General features: G+C 43.6%; 2 protein-coding genes across 4 annotated transcripts in view; one reads left to right on the top strand and one right to left on the bottom strand.

The window, feature by feature from the left end:
• srpk2 (SRSF protein kinase 2) overlaps nt 1-1054 on the bottom strand; it is a gene marked incomplete at its 5' end in the record, with an annotated part of 69274 nt that extends 68220 nt beyond the window's left edge. Inside the window, 3 exon segments of the mRNA XM_080475041.1 lie at nt 715-763; nt 766-780; nt 1039-1054. Coding sequence (XP_080331167.1) covers nt 715-763; nt 766-780; nt 1039-1054 — 80 coding nt within the window.
• A 6545-nt stretch (nt 1055-7599) lies between these two features.
• Nucleotides 7600-15688, top strand: pus7 (pseudouridine synthase 7). 3 transcript variants are annotated; one of them, XM_080475043.1, is made up of 17 exons: nt 7600-7696; nt 8147-8458; nt 8548-8632; nt 8868-8984; nt 9076-9220; nt 9644-9661; nt 9954-10065; nt 10188-10265; nt 10379-10507; nt 10984-11109; nt 11227-11288; nt 11377-11537; nt 11922-12048; nt 12841-12942; nt 13049-13178; nt 14507-14598; nt 15145-15688. In XM_080475043.1, exons 2-17 carry the CDS (start codon nt 8157-8159, stop codon nt 15279-15281), a joined length of 1923 nt encoding a protein of 640 aa, XP_080331169.1. In that variant the 5' UTR covers nt 7600-7696; nt 8147-8156; the 3' UTR covers nt 15282-15688. The 3 variants fall into 3 exon arrangements, with proteins under 3 accessions (XP_080331169.1, XP_080331170.1, XP_080331171.1); XM_080475044.1 differs by lacking the exon at nt 9644-9661; XM_080475045.1 differs by lacking the exon at nt 9644-9661 and having other exon boundaries at nt 7600-7726.
• Nucleotides 15689-15914: the final 226 nt, after the last annotated feature.

Here is a 15914-nt window from a genome sequence, read left to right as displayed (position 1 = left end):
CAATAGCATCGTGCCATGAAGGAAGCCCCCACTCTCCCCACGAACATTCGCATGCATTTTACGCAGCCACTGCACCTCTCACACGCTAAGGCAGTCGGCTAGAAAAAAAAAAAAAAAAAATAATAATAATAATAATAATAATAATAATAATAATAATAATAATAATAATACTTCTCATTGAAAGCCTGACTCAAACCAGCAGCAGATCCGAGGAAAAGTTACATAACACCAAGAGAGAGAGATTCCCCAAACAGGCAAGGAGGCGTTTTACTCCTGGGCCGTCTGCTGCTGCTGCCATCACTGCAAGAGGATCACGGAAATGAGCCGTCACGTCTCCCAAACCTTCCCTTTGTCACCCCCCCCCCCCCCCCCCCCCCCCCCCCCCCCAGTCTGATTATCAATCTGTGTGCCATCGGTGCTGGAAATCCGGGGGGAGGGGGGGTGCGGTGCGCAGCCTGGAGGAGCGAGGGTCGTACAGTCAGGTGTGTCCACATACACAGCCCTCTAATGTAAACGATAACTTCCCACACCCTGCAGGATCACGCCAAAAATACCCATCTTATACCATATGCGTTCACAGGCTTCCCCGCCGACGCACCGGCAGCCGCGCCGGTGTCACACAGAGACAAGACCGGCTGTCAACAAACCAAACCCCGGCAAACAAACACTCCACTCACTAAGCCGGACAACCTCCATCGCCGCCGCCCAGCTTACCGCTTATGGTGACCCGCTTTATCTTTCTTCCCTTTCGGCCTCCTCTTCTGGCCTGGATGGCCATCACTGCCGGTCCGAGCGCGCGTTCGTACGCGGGGCGCAAGCGACGTCCGAGTCGGGGGAAAGGGTGTAGGAGTGTCGGGGAGAGAGATACAGAAACAACAAACACATCATCATCACGGAGATCTAAACGCGTGGCTGTTGCGAGACATGCAGCGTCGTTTTAGCGTTGCACACACACAGTCCATGCACAAGACTTTATTAACATGAAGCACAGTCGGGAGTCGGCTGGCACAGCCGGGTGAGAGGCTGACAGATACGCACCTTTCCTGGAGCTCATGGTTCCTACTCTTGCTCCGCAGAAGCGGACAGCAGCGACAGCCGGATCCTCTCTCTCTCTCTCTCTCTCATCTCCTCACTCTCTCTCTCTCTCTCTCTCTCTCTCTCTCTCTCTCTCTCTTCTCATCTCTCTCCTCTCTCTCTCTCTCTCTCTCTCTCACTCTCTCTCTCTCTCTCTCTCTCCCTCTCTCTCTCTAGCTGGCAGTAACAGTAACCACTTTGCCTCTGGATGACATGCGCTCCCTCTGTCGTTAGAAATAGGAGCGGCGTGCAAACAGCGTGGCTCTGCGTCGAGGTGCGCTTTTTTTTTTTTTACCTCAATGTTCGCATCATCAACGTGAGCGAAAATCACGTGGGAACGTGTGTGTGTGTGTGTGTGTGTGTGTGTGTGTGTGTGTGTGTGTGTGTGTGTGTGTGTGTGTGTGTGTGTGTGTGTGTGTGTGTGTGTGTGTGTGTGTGTGTGTGTGTGTGTGTGTACTGGTTCGAACCCCCACCCCTCCCAAAACATGCTCTCACCACCTCAACATTTATAACAAGCCTCAACATTCATAATAAATTGACTGAGCAGGTTATCTTATGAGAATATGAGTGAATCATTTTCTCTGGCTCAACTGAAACTAGAGGTCAGGGAGGGAGGAAACAGGGCCAGACCAGGTGGTCTCAGTTCCAGGATGCTCAGTGACTTTATCTCAGGTGGTTCTGTACATTCATCACACCAGTTCATACAGACATCAGCGACTAAAAGAAACCTAAAATCTTACCTTTAAAAAAAAAAGCATTCTCTTAAATGTCTTCTATGGTTCTCCTTTGCCATGGAATGAAACCGACAACTTTTGCATTGAAACTATTTTTTATTGACCTTCTACATTTAGTTTGTTTTTACGTTGTAGCACTTCGAGAGTGCCCAAATATAAAGTGTGTTACAAATAAAATCTGTTGTTGTTGTTACTTTTAATTACCTGGGTGTTTGCCTCACACATAAACGTACATTACCTGTACAGTAAAGATCAGAGCCGACTTCATCTCATCTCCACTTACCCCGTATTTTCACGACTATAAGGCGCACATAAAAGTCTTAGATTTTCTTCAAAATGTGCGGCGCGCCCTATGGTGCAGTGCGCCCTATGTGTGTGTTGTTGTTGTAAAGCGGACGTAGTAGTGAACACCATGAGAACGTTAAAGGGGGAAGTGTGGGCGTGGATTGTATATAAATGAACGGGTATGTGCGTTATGCAGAACATCGTTGTTTTAACAACCCTGAAAATGGAGAAGAGACACGCTTATGAAGCACAGTTTAAACTGAAGGCCATCAGCTACGCGGAGGAACATGGAAATCGAGCAGCCGCGAGAGAATTTAAGATTAATGAATCGATGGTTCGCAAGTGGAGGAAGCTGGAAAACGAGCTCCGACAGGTGAAGAAGACGCAGCTGAGTTTCCGCGGACATAAGGCGAGGTGGCCCGAGTTGGAGGAAATACTCGAGCAGTGGATCATCGCACAAAGAACGAGTGGGAGAAGCGTTTCGACGGTCACCATTCGACTAAAAGCAGTAACGCTAGCAGAAGAAATGAAAATTGAACATTTCCGCTGGACATCGGTGTGAACCGGCCGTTCAAAGTAAGGCTGCGAGCGGCGTGGGAGCGATGGATGACCGATGGAGACCACAGTTTCACTAAGAGTGGAAGGCAGCGCCGGGCGAGTTACGCCACAATTTGCAAATGGATTGTAGATGCTTGGGCTAGCGTGTCTGCTGGCACTGTTGTTCGAGCTTTCGCAAAAGCCGGCATCATTTCCAAGGAGCCGCACGGCACGGAAAGTGACTCTGACAGTGAAGAACAGGAACCTGGTATGTTTGATGGAGATTTAGCGCAGCTGTTCAATTCAGAAACAGAGGATGAGGAGTTCGATGGGTTTGATTGATGACGATTACAGGTAAAAAAAATGTTAGTACTTTGTAATCAATACTTAAATAAAGCACAACCAAACTCAGTTTTGCTCCCGCTCTATTTTTAAATACGCACACTTGTATGCTTGTGTGCGTGTGTTGTTGTAATGCGGACACCATGAGAACGTTAAAGGGGGAAGTGTGGGCATGGAACCCGCGCCCTATGAGCAGGTGCGCCTTATGTGTGTGTTAAATGCAGTAATGGCACACATAACTGAGACTGCGCCTTTTAGTACGGTGCGCCTTTTGGTCGTGAAAATACGGTAGTTAAGGTCCTTCTATGACACAGTAGTTACAGGTGCCAGGTTTTCTGCAGAGGTCTGTTGCTGCAGTGGTTGCATGGATAGAAAAGAAGTAGGCTACATGCCAATAGTCTTTTGTCTCACAGGCAGTCAGGGTCTTCAGTCAGTCTGTCTGATCTAGTGTATGTAGGTTTATGAATGTATATATTGTACGCTGACCCTGTATATACTGTAATGTTTTAATATGTCCCATTCTGTACACACATAATTCGTATATTGCAAAATATACATGGTGACCCTTTTGCATAGGCCATTCTCTTGTATGTAGTATTTTTATAATTTTTTTATGTGTACCATTTCATATTACTTTGTTACAGCGCTTATTAATACTTTTCACCTTATTATCTATTATTGTCACATATCTATCACCGTTTCAACAATTGAATTTCCCCAGTGTGGGATAAATAAAGTCAGCTCTTAAAATGGCCATCAATTCCACTGTATAAACAGATAAATAGTTTGTCGCTCTGGATCCCTCTGAATACCCTCTGTATGGAACAGCAAAAGCAAAACCTGTTGTCTGCCTGTCTGGATCTTTAGATCCATCCGTATAGATTTTTATACATTCAGCATATGACACCTCAACACGTGCTGAAAACGCTGCCAACAGGTCAACTTTTCTTTTTGCCTTCATTTTAAGCTCCAGCAAGTACAAATCTATACACGGTGCCTATATTGTCCACAAAAGGTATTTCTGGCCAAATAACAGAAGGACTAAACTTTATTTGACTGATGCCCAACTTTTGCACATACTCAGCGCTGTAACTTCCGAATCTCATAACACGCCCCTCGTCCTCCCAACAAGGTTGCAGCACAGCTCTTTTTTTGAGTTTTTGAGGCAGAGTCAAAAACAATACACCCATAATCCAACACCGAACGAATCATAGCGACATACGTACATGATTTTCAGAGAATTCTGACGAGCTCCCCACTTGACCCCACTGAGGCATCTCATAATGTTGATAACTTTCTGGCACTTTGTTACAATTCTACTGATATGATCTCTCCAGATAAGCTTAGTGTCAAACAGTACCCCCAAAAACTTAAACACATTGACCTCCAATATCCTTCCATATAGCTGAAGGGACACCTCCTCCGGGACCCTCCTGTTTTTAGTGAATGCCATACGATTTGTCTTCTCAATAGAGAACTTGAATCCCCAGCTATATCCCCACCGCTCTACTTCAGTAATGGCTTCTTGCATTCTGTATTTAACGTGCCCCAGATCTCTTCCTCTCTTCCACAACACCCCATCATCTGCAAAGGAGGGAGCTTCCAATATCTGGACGAACAGTGGAAAAAGACATTGTTAATCTTCAAGGAGAACACGAAAGGACGGATCACACTTCCTTGTGGTGTGCCATTTTCAACCTCAAAACGACGGGATAACACACTACCTACTTAAACTTGAATAGACTTACCAACCATAAAACTTCTAACCCATCTGAACATTCTTCCCCCTACCCCCATCTGTCTCAACTGTAGTAAAAGCCCCTCCCTCCACATCATGTCTTAAGCCTAAGTCAAAAAAACACTGCCAGTACAACCTCTCTATTTTTCTGAGCTTTCTTAATTTCATTTTCTAGGCACACTACAGAGTCCATGGTTCCTCTCCCTTTCCTGAAACCACTCTGATATCTTGAAATAATGCCATTATTTTCTGCAAAATACCTCAAGCGCTCAGTGACCATTCTTTCCGTAACTTTACAGATATTTGATGTCAGCGCTACAGGTCTCCAGTTACCAGGTTTAGATGGATCTTTACCTGGTTTCCTTATTGGTATTATCACAGCCTCTTTCCATACTCTGGGGAGTCTCCCTTCCTCCCACACCCTGTTATAAAGCCCAAGAAGGGATTTCACACCCCTGTACCCCAAGTGCCTTTACATTGTATAACATATTTGATCTTTCCCAGGCGCTGTGTTATGTACCTGCCTTGCTAATTGCTCTATAGAAGCTCGTCTAAAGAGAAATGAGAGTTCATCGGGCACACGCTCATATCACCCACATTATCCAACAATTTTGCAGACTGCCTCAGAGTCTGCTCGCTACACCTTTTGCTTTCCGCCGATAAATTTCCAGACCCCATGCACCTTCACAAAGGCCCTAAGTAACATTTCTGACTTTTCCATATCTGGAATAGCCTGATTTCCAAGCATAACCCTTCCCGGCAAAGCTTCTCCTTGAAATTCAAGCACCACAGTCTCCGTGTCCTGTCGGATCTCATCCACCCATGATTTCATGCGATATGCGTCCAAAATACTCCCTCCCCTCAGATTTGCTTTAATTTCTTCAACTCCGATATCCACTGGTACTCTAGTGATGACACCTGTACGCCATCTGGTCTTGTTTGATCCAACTGTGTGTCTTAGCCACCTGCTCGTGGGTAGTGCACCCCACTAACAGATTGCCATCCTGAATTCCATTCCACCCGTTTTCTCCCCAAAGCGAACAACACACTTAATAAACTCTTTATCTTGTTGATCAGAATCATCAGACCTGCTCCTCTCCCTCCTCTCCTTCCTCTTCTTCCGTGTACCTATGGTACCCCTATGGTACCCCCACGGTCCCCCTCACTATCATCCTCCCCATTCCAACCAATATTACTCTTTGATCCACTCACGGAACAATTACTCCTCATCGCTTCTGCTCTTTGTCCAGCGGAGGAAGCTGCCATCCGTGAGCAGCAGTTGTAAAGATGCGAAGCAGAAAACTTCCCAGAGTCTGACCGCCGCTGCCAGTCACAACAATCAGCCGAGCAGACTCCGACACACACTCGATCACCAGCAGTTGTACACAAAGCGCCAATCCAGCCCAGCCACCCTTCTGTCAAGGATTTCAGATCCATGACCCTCGTCTGTGCTTTACTGTTGCTGTCATGACTCCACAAGTGTTTCCCTGCTGCTCTGCTGGCTGGCTGCAAACTGCAGAATGGATTTCCTGAAGGGAGGCGGATCTCAATGAGATGAGGAGTAATGAGTCAGGAAATCCAATCCACAGTTTGCAGCCAGCTAGCAGGCTAGTGTAGGAGCTCTGTGCTATCCAACTTTTCATGACAACATGTCGCTGTTTGGACGTTCCGTAGTCACGCTCAAAACACCGCAAAGCAACCCACCAACTTGAATGTTTGCAAAGCCGTAGTACAGCGAGTCGGCCTCTCTGCAGCCAGGCGTCACCGTTTTAAAACGCCAGCTCGCCGAGGAGAACGGCATGGACCGCAGCATCAAAACAATGAACAGCAGTTCCTCCATGCTGGAGCAGGAAATTCACACCTCACAACCGTTTGAGCTGCGTTAGTGCTGGAAACATTGCTGTTTGTGCTGCGTTGCTAAAGAATGCCCCCAGGGATTAATAAAGTGATTGAGGTTTAAAAGATATAACAAGTATATTATGAGATGATGACGCCACGCAGACACCCACATTGTCCAAATTGAACAAAAATAGTTTGCACTGTTCCCTTTTCTGACCTTATACTAACCTCAAGTTGCCTTTTGAGAGAATGCATGCATACATTCGTACATTTCATACTTGCCTGTAGAGAGGAGTTTATTACAGCCTCACATAAAATCAACAATAATGATAATAATATCAAAACAAACCGAGCTCTGGTATCGGAATAGTATCGGTATCGGTAGATATCCAAATTCAGGTATCGGGATCGGATCAGAAGTGAAAAAATGTGGATCGGTGCATCTCTAATTTTGGGTCTGGATTTAGAGTTAGCCTCATTTTTTGATGTTAACTCTGTGGCTGAATCGGTACATATGAATGACTTGGCCAGTTTATTATCCATCACCCAACAAAGTCCCAAAATAATCCCCAATATTTTTGCTACTAGATATACTGTCATGTAATCTGGAATTCTATACCCTTTTCTGACCTTGAAATCAGGAATGAACACACCAACAGCAGGGTTGATTTTATCTGGGTTGTTAGATCCGCCTGTGTAAATTTGTATATGAGAGCTCCATTGTTTCCCAATATGAGGCCTGACAATGTTGTTCATGCACTCTGACTTTAACTTGTAGCTTTTTAGTATGAACAGATCAACATCTGGGTTAAGGAACAGCCATGATGGGATGACTGGCCAACAAATTAGAGAACAGACTTTAAGACTAAGTCCGCCTATTTCTTCTCCAATTTGTTTCCAAAATAAGGCTTAAATGGTTTGCAAGAAAATTCCCAATGTTGATCTTGCATACATTTTTGTAAGAAATGATTCGTCAAATGCTTTTATTTTCATGAAGTGCCGCCTCGCCCCGTGATTGACGGGTCTTTTGACCTACCGCGTGGAGGGGGCGGGCTCTCGGTGGGACTTGTTTCCGGAAGCACGCACATGTGGGAAAACTCTGGCGTTAACAGCCGTACGGTTCCTTTTTGAACGCCTCCAGACACACGTGAGTTAATCCACAATCTCGCCTACCAAGGTCAGCATGTAGACTCTTCACAACATCATCTGAACGCGGGGGGTTTTCTGCCAGAAACATCAAATTGAGCCCGCGTTGTCAGCTAGCTTGTGCCTGCTCAGACGCTAGCCGCTTTGCTAAGTTGTGTCAAGTGGAAGTGTGTTTATATTCTCTTATAGATCCTGCGTCTTCGTAGGGCGGCTTTTTGCTACCTTCTCACAAACTGTAAGGTTTTTCAAAGATTTAGAAGTCATTTTTTTTAATCGAAGTGGATGCAATTGTCCCATTCTTTTCGGCTGTAATTTTGATTGACAAATCAAAAGTACACTTATTTGTTTTTCACAAGGATGTATTTGGTGACTTCAGGAAAATCCGTTTGAATCTAGTAGGTACAAGTCATCTTTAGACATAATTGTTTTTCCTGTGTTTTTCCTGTTCCAGCTTGGCTTTGATGGCAGAATCAGAGCCCATACCTGTCCCTGTCCAGGTCGGTGAGAAGAGAGGCTGTCCAGAAGGGGAGGAGCAAGAAACACCGTCCAAGAAGACAAAAGTTGATAAAGATCACAAGAATGGTCGCCCTGCAACCAAAGATGAGGAGGAAGTGCCCGGAGGTGAAGAGGAGAGTAATGGGGAGGAGGAGGAGGAGGGTGAGACCTTTGCCGATATGATGAAGCATGGCCTCACTGAGTTGGATGTTGGCATCATTAAATATGTCAGTGACCACCAGGGCTTCTCAGGGATCCTGAAGGAAAGGTTGGCTGATTTTCTTCACGGATTGTCATCATCTTTTTTGAAGTGGTTCAATTCATTTAGTGTCACTTTTTGTTTATTTTTTTACTCAGATATTCAGATTTTGTTGTGAATGAAATCAACAAACAAGGCAAGGTGGTGCATTTGGATGACCTCTCTATCCCAGCAGAGGCTGAGGTAGGATATCACATCTGAGTCATTACTAACATACAATTTGTTGCAAGTTGAAGTTAATGTGAAAGACTAGCAATCTGAGATTTGCCTGCAGGTGTTAAGTTCATTATAAAGGTGCAGTTAGTGATTCAAATCTGCTTGAATGACTGCGAGTTTATACAAAAAATAAACGAGACCTTTCCAACAGTTTACGGATTTGTTTATACCTGGTAAATGTATTTTCTTCCTGTTTTTTCAGGAAGTTCCACAAACTGAAGAACAGCCAAAAGAATGTGATGTACTGACTGAAGAGCAGAAAAAGCAGCTCAGTGAACTGCAGTTATTCACTAATAAAGAGGACAATGTCTCCATTGAGGTGAATTGGTACAAGTTTAACTCCTTTTTCAGTATTTTCTCAGTTCTTTTTGAGAATGTAGTTTTCTAACTATTTTGTCGAATATCTTTAGGTGATGGATGATACAAAAGAAAAACGAACGCTTGTCCACAAAGCCATCAAGACGCAATTTCCTGGACTTGAAACGAAAACAGAAGAAAAAGAAGGGCGCAAGTATATTGTGGCATATCACGCTGCAGGGAAAAAGGCTTTGGCAGGTATTTGATTGAATGGCTACAGTATTCTGAACTATTATAATGTATGATCCAGAGATCTATTGCATGTCCTTGGTTGTTCTAATCATATCTTCCCGGCTGGACCACATGTAGAGCAGAACAGTAAGCCACAATGCATGCACTTATGCATATGCATGGTCAACACACCTGCATGAGACGGTTCATCTTTGTTAGTCCAAGTAGTTATTAAACCAGAAGCAGTTTGATTGTGGACTGACCAGTCTGAGGGACTGGGGTGGGGGGTGGGGACCCTGTGCACTTGTGTTGCATCAACCATTTGAACGCTCCGCTCTCAGGCCAGTGCATGAGATCTCACCCGTCACGTCATCACACTGCATTAAATCATAAAGTTATCTTTCTTAGTAATGTCATTCTATCCTCCCTTTGCTTTTCTCTGGTGGATAGAAGTCAAAACAGCTGCAGGTAAGACTTTGTTGTCTACACGGCAAAGAGAAGTACCGCACTTTAAACCCATGTGGAGTGAGGCACAGCTAACGAAATGTAATAAGTTACTCTTTTTTTTTTTTTCTTCGTGTTAAGCAGTGGAGTTATTGGAAGAGAGAGAGAAACCATCCTGAATAAGACTTGTGATATTTAGCGTACTGTTCAAAACATGTATGAGAATCTGTCAAACACCGTTTAAACTGTATCTTGATCTTTAAATATATATATTTTCAAACAACCTTTTTTTTTCTTCCCCCTGTCTTTCTGAAAGCTCCCCGGAAACACTTTTGGCCGAAAAACCGTGGCAGCTATTGCCACTTTGTCCTGTACAAGGAAAACAAAGACACGATGGACGCCATCAATGTGCTTTCCAAATTCCTCAGGTCTGATTGATGTGTGTTCTAAAAAAATACGATCTGTTGATACCCTGATAAGAATATCATTGAAGAAGCAGAATAACAACTATAAGGAGTTTTAATAATGAAGCCCTGTCCTATCTGTTCAGGCTGAGACCCAACATGTTCTCCTACATGGGAACCAAGGACAAGAGAGCCATCACCGTGCAAGAGATCGCAGTGCTCAAGTGAGTATGCATTGCTCCCAACTAAATACCACAATGATAATGTTTTTTGGGGTTTTTTTGTGCGTGAGCTTTCTGCAAGCATCGGTAAATGAACATTTTCACTGCTCTCCCAGGATCACAGCAGAGAGGCTGGGCCACCTCAATAAGTGCCTCATGAACCTCAAACTTGGAAACTTTAGCTACAAAAACCACCCTCTGAAGCTGGGGGAGCTGCAGGGAAACCACTTCACTGTCATCATCAGGTCCGTACATGTCAAAGGATGCAGTCTGTGATATTTCCTATTTATGCTAGTCACTTGTAATTCAAGGGTGAACTGGAGGGACGTCAGCAAGACACTTGTGGACGTTAGTTAGCAAAATCACATGTGTTGTTAGTTTCTTCTTATTAAAAGGGAGTGTTTTTTAAAAAATAAAATCCTTTATGCCAGGTGCTTGCTCAGAGGGAAACTTATTTAAAAACATCGGTTAAGTGACAAATACTAGAGTTGGCACTGTATAATTTTAGATAAATCTCATTGAAGTTGCTATATTGAAAGCAATGATGAACTCCAAGAAAAGCAAATGACATTAAAGGACAGGACATCTATGATGCCGACCTAAAATTATGTTTAAATTTCTCCTTTTTGTTTGTGCGCAAATAATGGCCTGACCTTTGACTCTGCTTGGTTGCTAACTGCTTCCAGAAAAATAACAAGTGTTTTATCCATTTGCAAACCAGGAACATCTCAGGGAATGACGAACAGGTCCAACAGTCCATGACATCCCTCAAGCAGACAGGCTTCATCAACTACTTTGGCATGCAGCGCTTTGGCACCACGGCTGTTCCCACCCAGCAGGTTGGCAGGTGAGCTGCGTGACGGGTGTCAGCTCGCTTCAGAATATCCTGACACGGCACATTTCGAATGAGCCGTAATCTAAACGGTTTTGTTTTTTTTCCCCCACCTCTCATTGTCGTGTACAGGGCTATTCTGAAAAACGACTGGAACCAGGTTGTGGATTTAATACTGAAACCTCGGCCTGGAGGTAATCATATATTAGTGCCCTTACTTTGTTCTCCCGTTTCAAGTGTTTTGACAGTGATTAAAACTTTTTCTGGATTGTTTTTCTGCAGCAGAGAAAGGGTTTCTGGTGCGGTGCCGGGAAGAGTGGGCAAAGACTCAGGACCCAGAGGCGGCGCTGAAAAAACTGCCTAACAAGCGCTGTGTGGAAGGACAACTGCTGAGAGGCCTGTCTATGTACGGCAAGAAAAACATCATCACTGCCTTCGGACTGGTTTGTTATTATTTTTACTTTGTACAATTTCCTCCTTCAATAACCCGTCGGACTGCTCATTATTTCAAACTATTATCCCAATGTGCTCTTGTACTTGCCAGATAAGCAAGTAGGAAGCTGTGCTGTACCAATTGTAACGATATTTATTATGTCATACCTCCATGGTGAGGAAGATCAAATATATCGCACCACAATCGAAAACATTCATTTATGCCTGAAATTGATCATAATCCAATCATGGTGCCCTTCTTTCTTTCTGCTGGCGTTTTGTTTGATATTGTCCATCAAGCACAGACATAAGTCTGTCAAGGCTTTATTTTAGTGGCATTTTCTATGACATTCTATGAAACATTTTGTTCCCTCCTGTATTTTTGTCCTCCACAGATTCCTCGCAACAACCGCTTGATGTACATTCACAGCTACCAGAGCGTGGTGTGGAACACCATGGTGAGCCGCAGAATCGAAGCCTTCGGCCTCAAAGCTGTGGAAGGGGACCTGGTGCTGGAAGGAAGTTAGTAATCCGTCGTTTTATACAGCAGTGTCGCATTGACGATGATGTGTATTGTGCTCCACCGTCTTGGTGTTGGTGAGGACTCCTGATGAGATGCAGCAGACTGACCGATTTATTCACTGAGACCTGTGAACACACCGTTACAATAATCCAACGTGCTGAACAGAAATGCATGAATACGTTTCTTTGAATCTTGTTCGGTCAGAAATCCTTTAATTGTTGCAATATTTTTCAGATGTTTGTAAGCCGATTTCGTTATCAGTGTGTTAGTTGAATTTCAGCTCTGAGTCCATAATTACACACAGATTTCTGATTTGTTGCCTCGAGTGATGTGTCAGGATGAGCGCTGACTTTTAACCTTTCTTCTTTGGAGCCAAAAACACTTGCCTCAGATTTTTTTTCTGGGTTAAGTTGTAAGAAATGGAGTTTGCGCCATACATTTTGAAAGGTCAACAAGCTCAGCGAAACTAAATGATCTGAACACCAGAGTCAGATTTAATGCCCTGCAGCCCTTCAAAGAGTTTGTTTTAGTTTAGCTACAAATCGAATGTAATGATTCCATGTAGGCTAGAAAAAGGGAGTTCAATGCAGAATAAATGTGTTTATGGTTATGTGCAAAGAAATTGTACTATTCAACATGAAGTCCATTGGATCGTACTGCAAGCACAGCTGTTATTATGAGAACATGATACATTACAAGATGAGCTGAAGTTCCATAGACTGCATTCTCAACCTCGGGATCATTCGAAGAAGGATTGTTTTGATCCTAATATTGTTTGTATGTTTTTGAAGCCACGGCACGCGTGCTGTCTGCAGAGGAGGCTGACAAACACTCCATTCATGACATTGTGATGCCTCTCCCTGGCTTTGATGTCATCTACCCCTCTCACCACGGTAAGAAGAGTCTCCGTGCAGTCTATTATTTATTTGTGTTTTGGATGAAGAGGGAGACATGATTACATGTGTGACTGGACGCAAACTGAAACTGCTTGTTTGTTAGTCGGTAAAGGCTACAGCGAGCTGCTGACTGCAGATGGGCTGGACATCGACAACATGAGACACAAAGTGAAGGACTACTCTTTGGCCGGAGCGTACAGACGCGTCCTCATCAGACCCACCAATGTCAACTGGTTAGCACGCCGTCTGTTTCTATTTTAAAATATTTCTCTTTTCAAACGTCGTACTTGTCTGTTTCACAGAAGATGACCCTGCGTACAGAGAAAGTGTTTCAGCGACATTTGTTTAATACAATAAGAGTTGTCTGTCCGCATCACGAGCACCGCTTGCAACACCAATTTATAGCTCTGCTTGCCGCCACCTCAATCTGTGGTCAAGTCTATTTTGAGTCTCCAAAGGACCTTTTCTTTATACTAAATACATTGAACGTGTATTTGCCAGTTTTAGGCCCCGTTTACACACCAATGAAAACAGGTGTAGCAGCAAAACTTTCTTCACTTTCGGGAGGTCCGTTTACACGACACCAGTGTGCCTATCCTCTGCAACTGCGACGTTTTTTTATGCCGGGGCCCAAGGTGGAACTTTTCTTTCACCCTCTCGATTCTCCCCCACAGAGACCGCCAGAGGCTATACAGTGCCGTTACTGTGCATGCGCATCTCCCCCCGTGGTAAATAGGTCCTTCTGCTCATGTGCCAGTAACAAACATGGCATCCCCCATAGTGGTGTGACTCCTGGTCTGTATTCTAGTTTTAGTCCATATCTGTAGTTTTATAGTTGAAATTCCCCTAATGGCATTCGATTCCTCGTCTGTCGATATGAATGTCGCCTACTGTCCATTGTGTTAATGTGTAAAGCCTATTGTTTTCTGCACACATGTATGTGTGGTTTCCTTACAAAAACAAGCAACAGCCTCTTTTATTTTGAGGCTGCTTATGATTAGTGGACAACAGCTTTCAGCTCCCTCAGAGTTTTGTTAAACTATTATCAGGAGTAGTTAGTTAGATCCAAGTGTTTGCAGCATTTTGTTAATAAGTTACTTTATATCTGCATGAAGTTCTTTGTGAGTCTCCATAAACAGGGAGTCGCAACTGTGTGATGGTTTTACAATCATTATTTTCCTTATGCTGTCATGGTCGTCTTAGTTTGATGGCGTTGGTACAAATATTGATTTTTTAATGTGTTTTATTTTTTCATATTTATGATGAACACAAAAGACACTAATTAATTCACACTATAAATAGGATTCGCTTGAACCACGTGTTGCACTTTGCACAGAAGCTGAAACAAATTTAGACATAAGCTTGACTGAATCTAAACGTCCTCTGACTTCAACTTAGTACAGCTCACACTCTGCTTTCTGTGTGGACAGAGTGACGCCCACACATTTGAAAGAAATATCCTGTTATTGTGTACTTATAACTTTGGCCTCTTTACTCCATACCTCTGCTGATTCCCCTTAAAATGACGTGTTACGATTGATATTCTGGTTGTTCTGTACAGGGAGGTGATTCAGTACGACGACCCCAGGATCTCCCTGGTCCACAGTGACTTTGAGATACTGGAGAACAAACCAGCCCCAGTCTTTAACACAGGTAAGTCTATTACAGGTCTGTCCTCATTTGTGTATGACTTGTGCAATTATGCATGTGCATTTAAAAACATCAAGTTACAAATCTCTCACAGGTTTCTTTTCATTATGGATTGCAGCTTTCAGAATGCATCAAAAAAGTAAAATGTTTGTGAAGTGTTCAGTTGTTCACCCAGTGTGGTGCAGATGGACATATCGAACTACTTGTGTAGTGTTTTGCTTTTGGAAGGGAAACTACAGCCCTCTGCTGCAGGAGGAGGTTTGAAGTGTCTTAACGTTTCCCGGCGGATTCTACATTGCGTTTGAACGTAACAAACCAGCAGCAAATGAAAAGGCACCTGAAATCGTTAGACACTCCGCTGCCATATTCTGGGTCTCTAATTTCCAAATGCTATGCCCTGCTGATGTTCGTAATGAGAAACAGCGCTTTAAATAAGTTGACTCACATTTGCACATCAGTTTGAAATCTTTGATTTCTGTTGTGGTCAACAAAGAGTAAACCATTTCGATGTTTGGAGATTTTCTGACCGTCTTTTTTCCCCCATGGCAGAGGGGAAATATCGGGCTCTGCGGATGGAGTTCTCCCTGCCTCCTTCGACCTACGCCACCATGGCAATCAGAGAGGTGCTCAAGCTGGACACAAGTATCAAGAAACAGACTCAGCTCAACACCACCTGGTTCAACTGAGGCCAAAACCGTGCCAGGTTTGAACTGGACTGCAGAGCACCGATATTTACTAGCTACTTACTGTTGTGAGTGTTTTTAAAATATACGATTCATTCTTTTAGAGATAATTTGGGTTCCATATGAACCTAAAGGTCATTTCTTTGACGTACAAAGAGTTTATCATCATGCAGCTTTTTTTTTTTTATGTTTTTACTTCCTCTGAGATGTTTTTGTGCTGCAAGTGATTGAGCACATTGTCACGGTTGTTTATGTAAACCTTGTGCTTTCGGGGTGCCCAGTTATCCCGGCTGCACCTGGTGCCTCGCCTAAACCTTTTTGTACAGAAGTATTATTTTTGTTTTGTTTCAGCTTTAGTAGTGTGAATTGTAAAAAACTATAAAAACAGAAATTAAATTGTCCAGAGGTTTAACATTTGAGTCTGTCTGCTTTATATATATTTATCGAAGCACGTCTTTTGTGTAATACAACATATTTTTGGTTTTCTCTTGTTTATACTGAAGATTTTATACATGAGGTGTGGAGCTGCGTCATGTGACTAATGTAGTATCTTTGCCTCCCTCTACTGTTGGTTGGAGAAAGCGATTTCTCCACCTGCACAATTTGGGCTCTTATCAGGCTGCTGCTAGTCAAAAC

Source organism: Lipophrys pholis (assembly GCF_963383615.2).
Source record: "Lipophrys pholis genome assembly, chromosome: 11".
NCBI classification, from domain to species: domain Eukaryota; kingdom Metazoa; phylum Chordata; class Actinopteri; order Blenniiformes; family Blenniidae; genus Lipophrys; species Lipophrys pholis.
The sequence above is the reverse complement of the archived record's forward strand: the minus strand, read 5'-3'. Positions and strand labels throughout refer to the sequence as shown.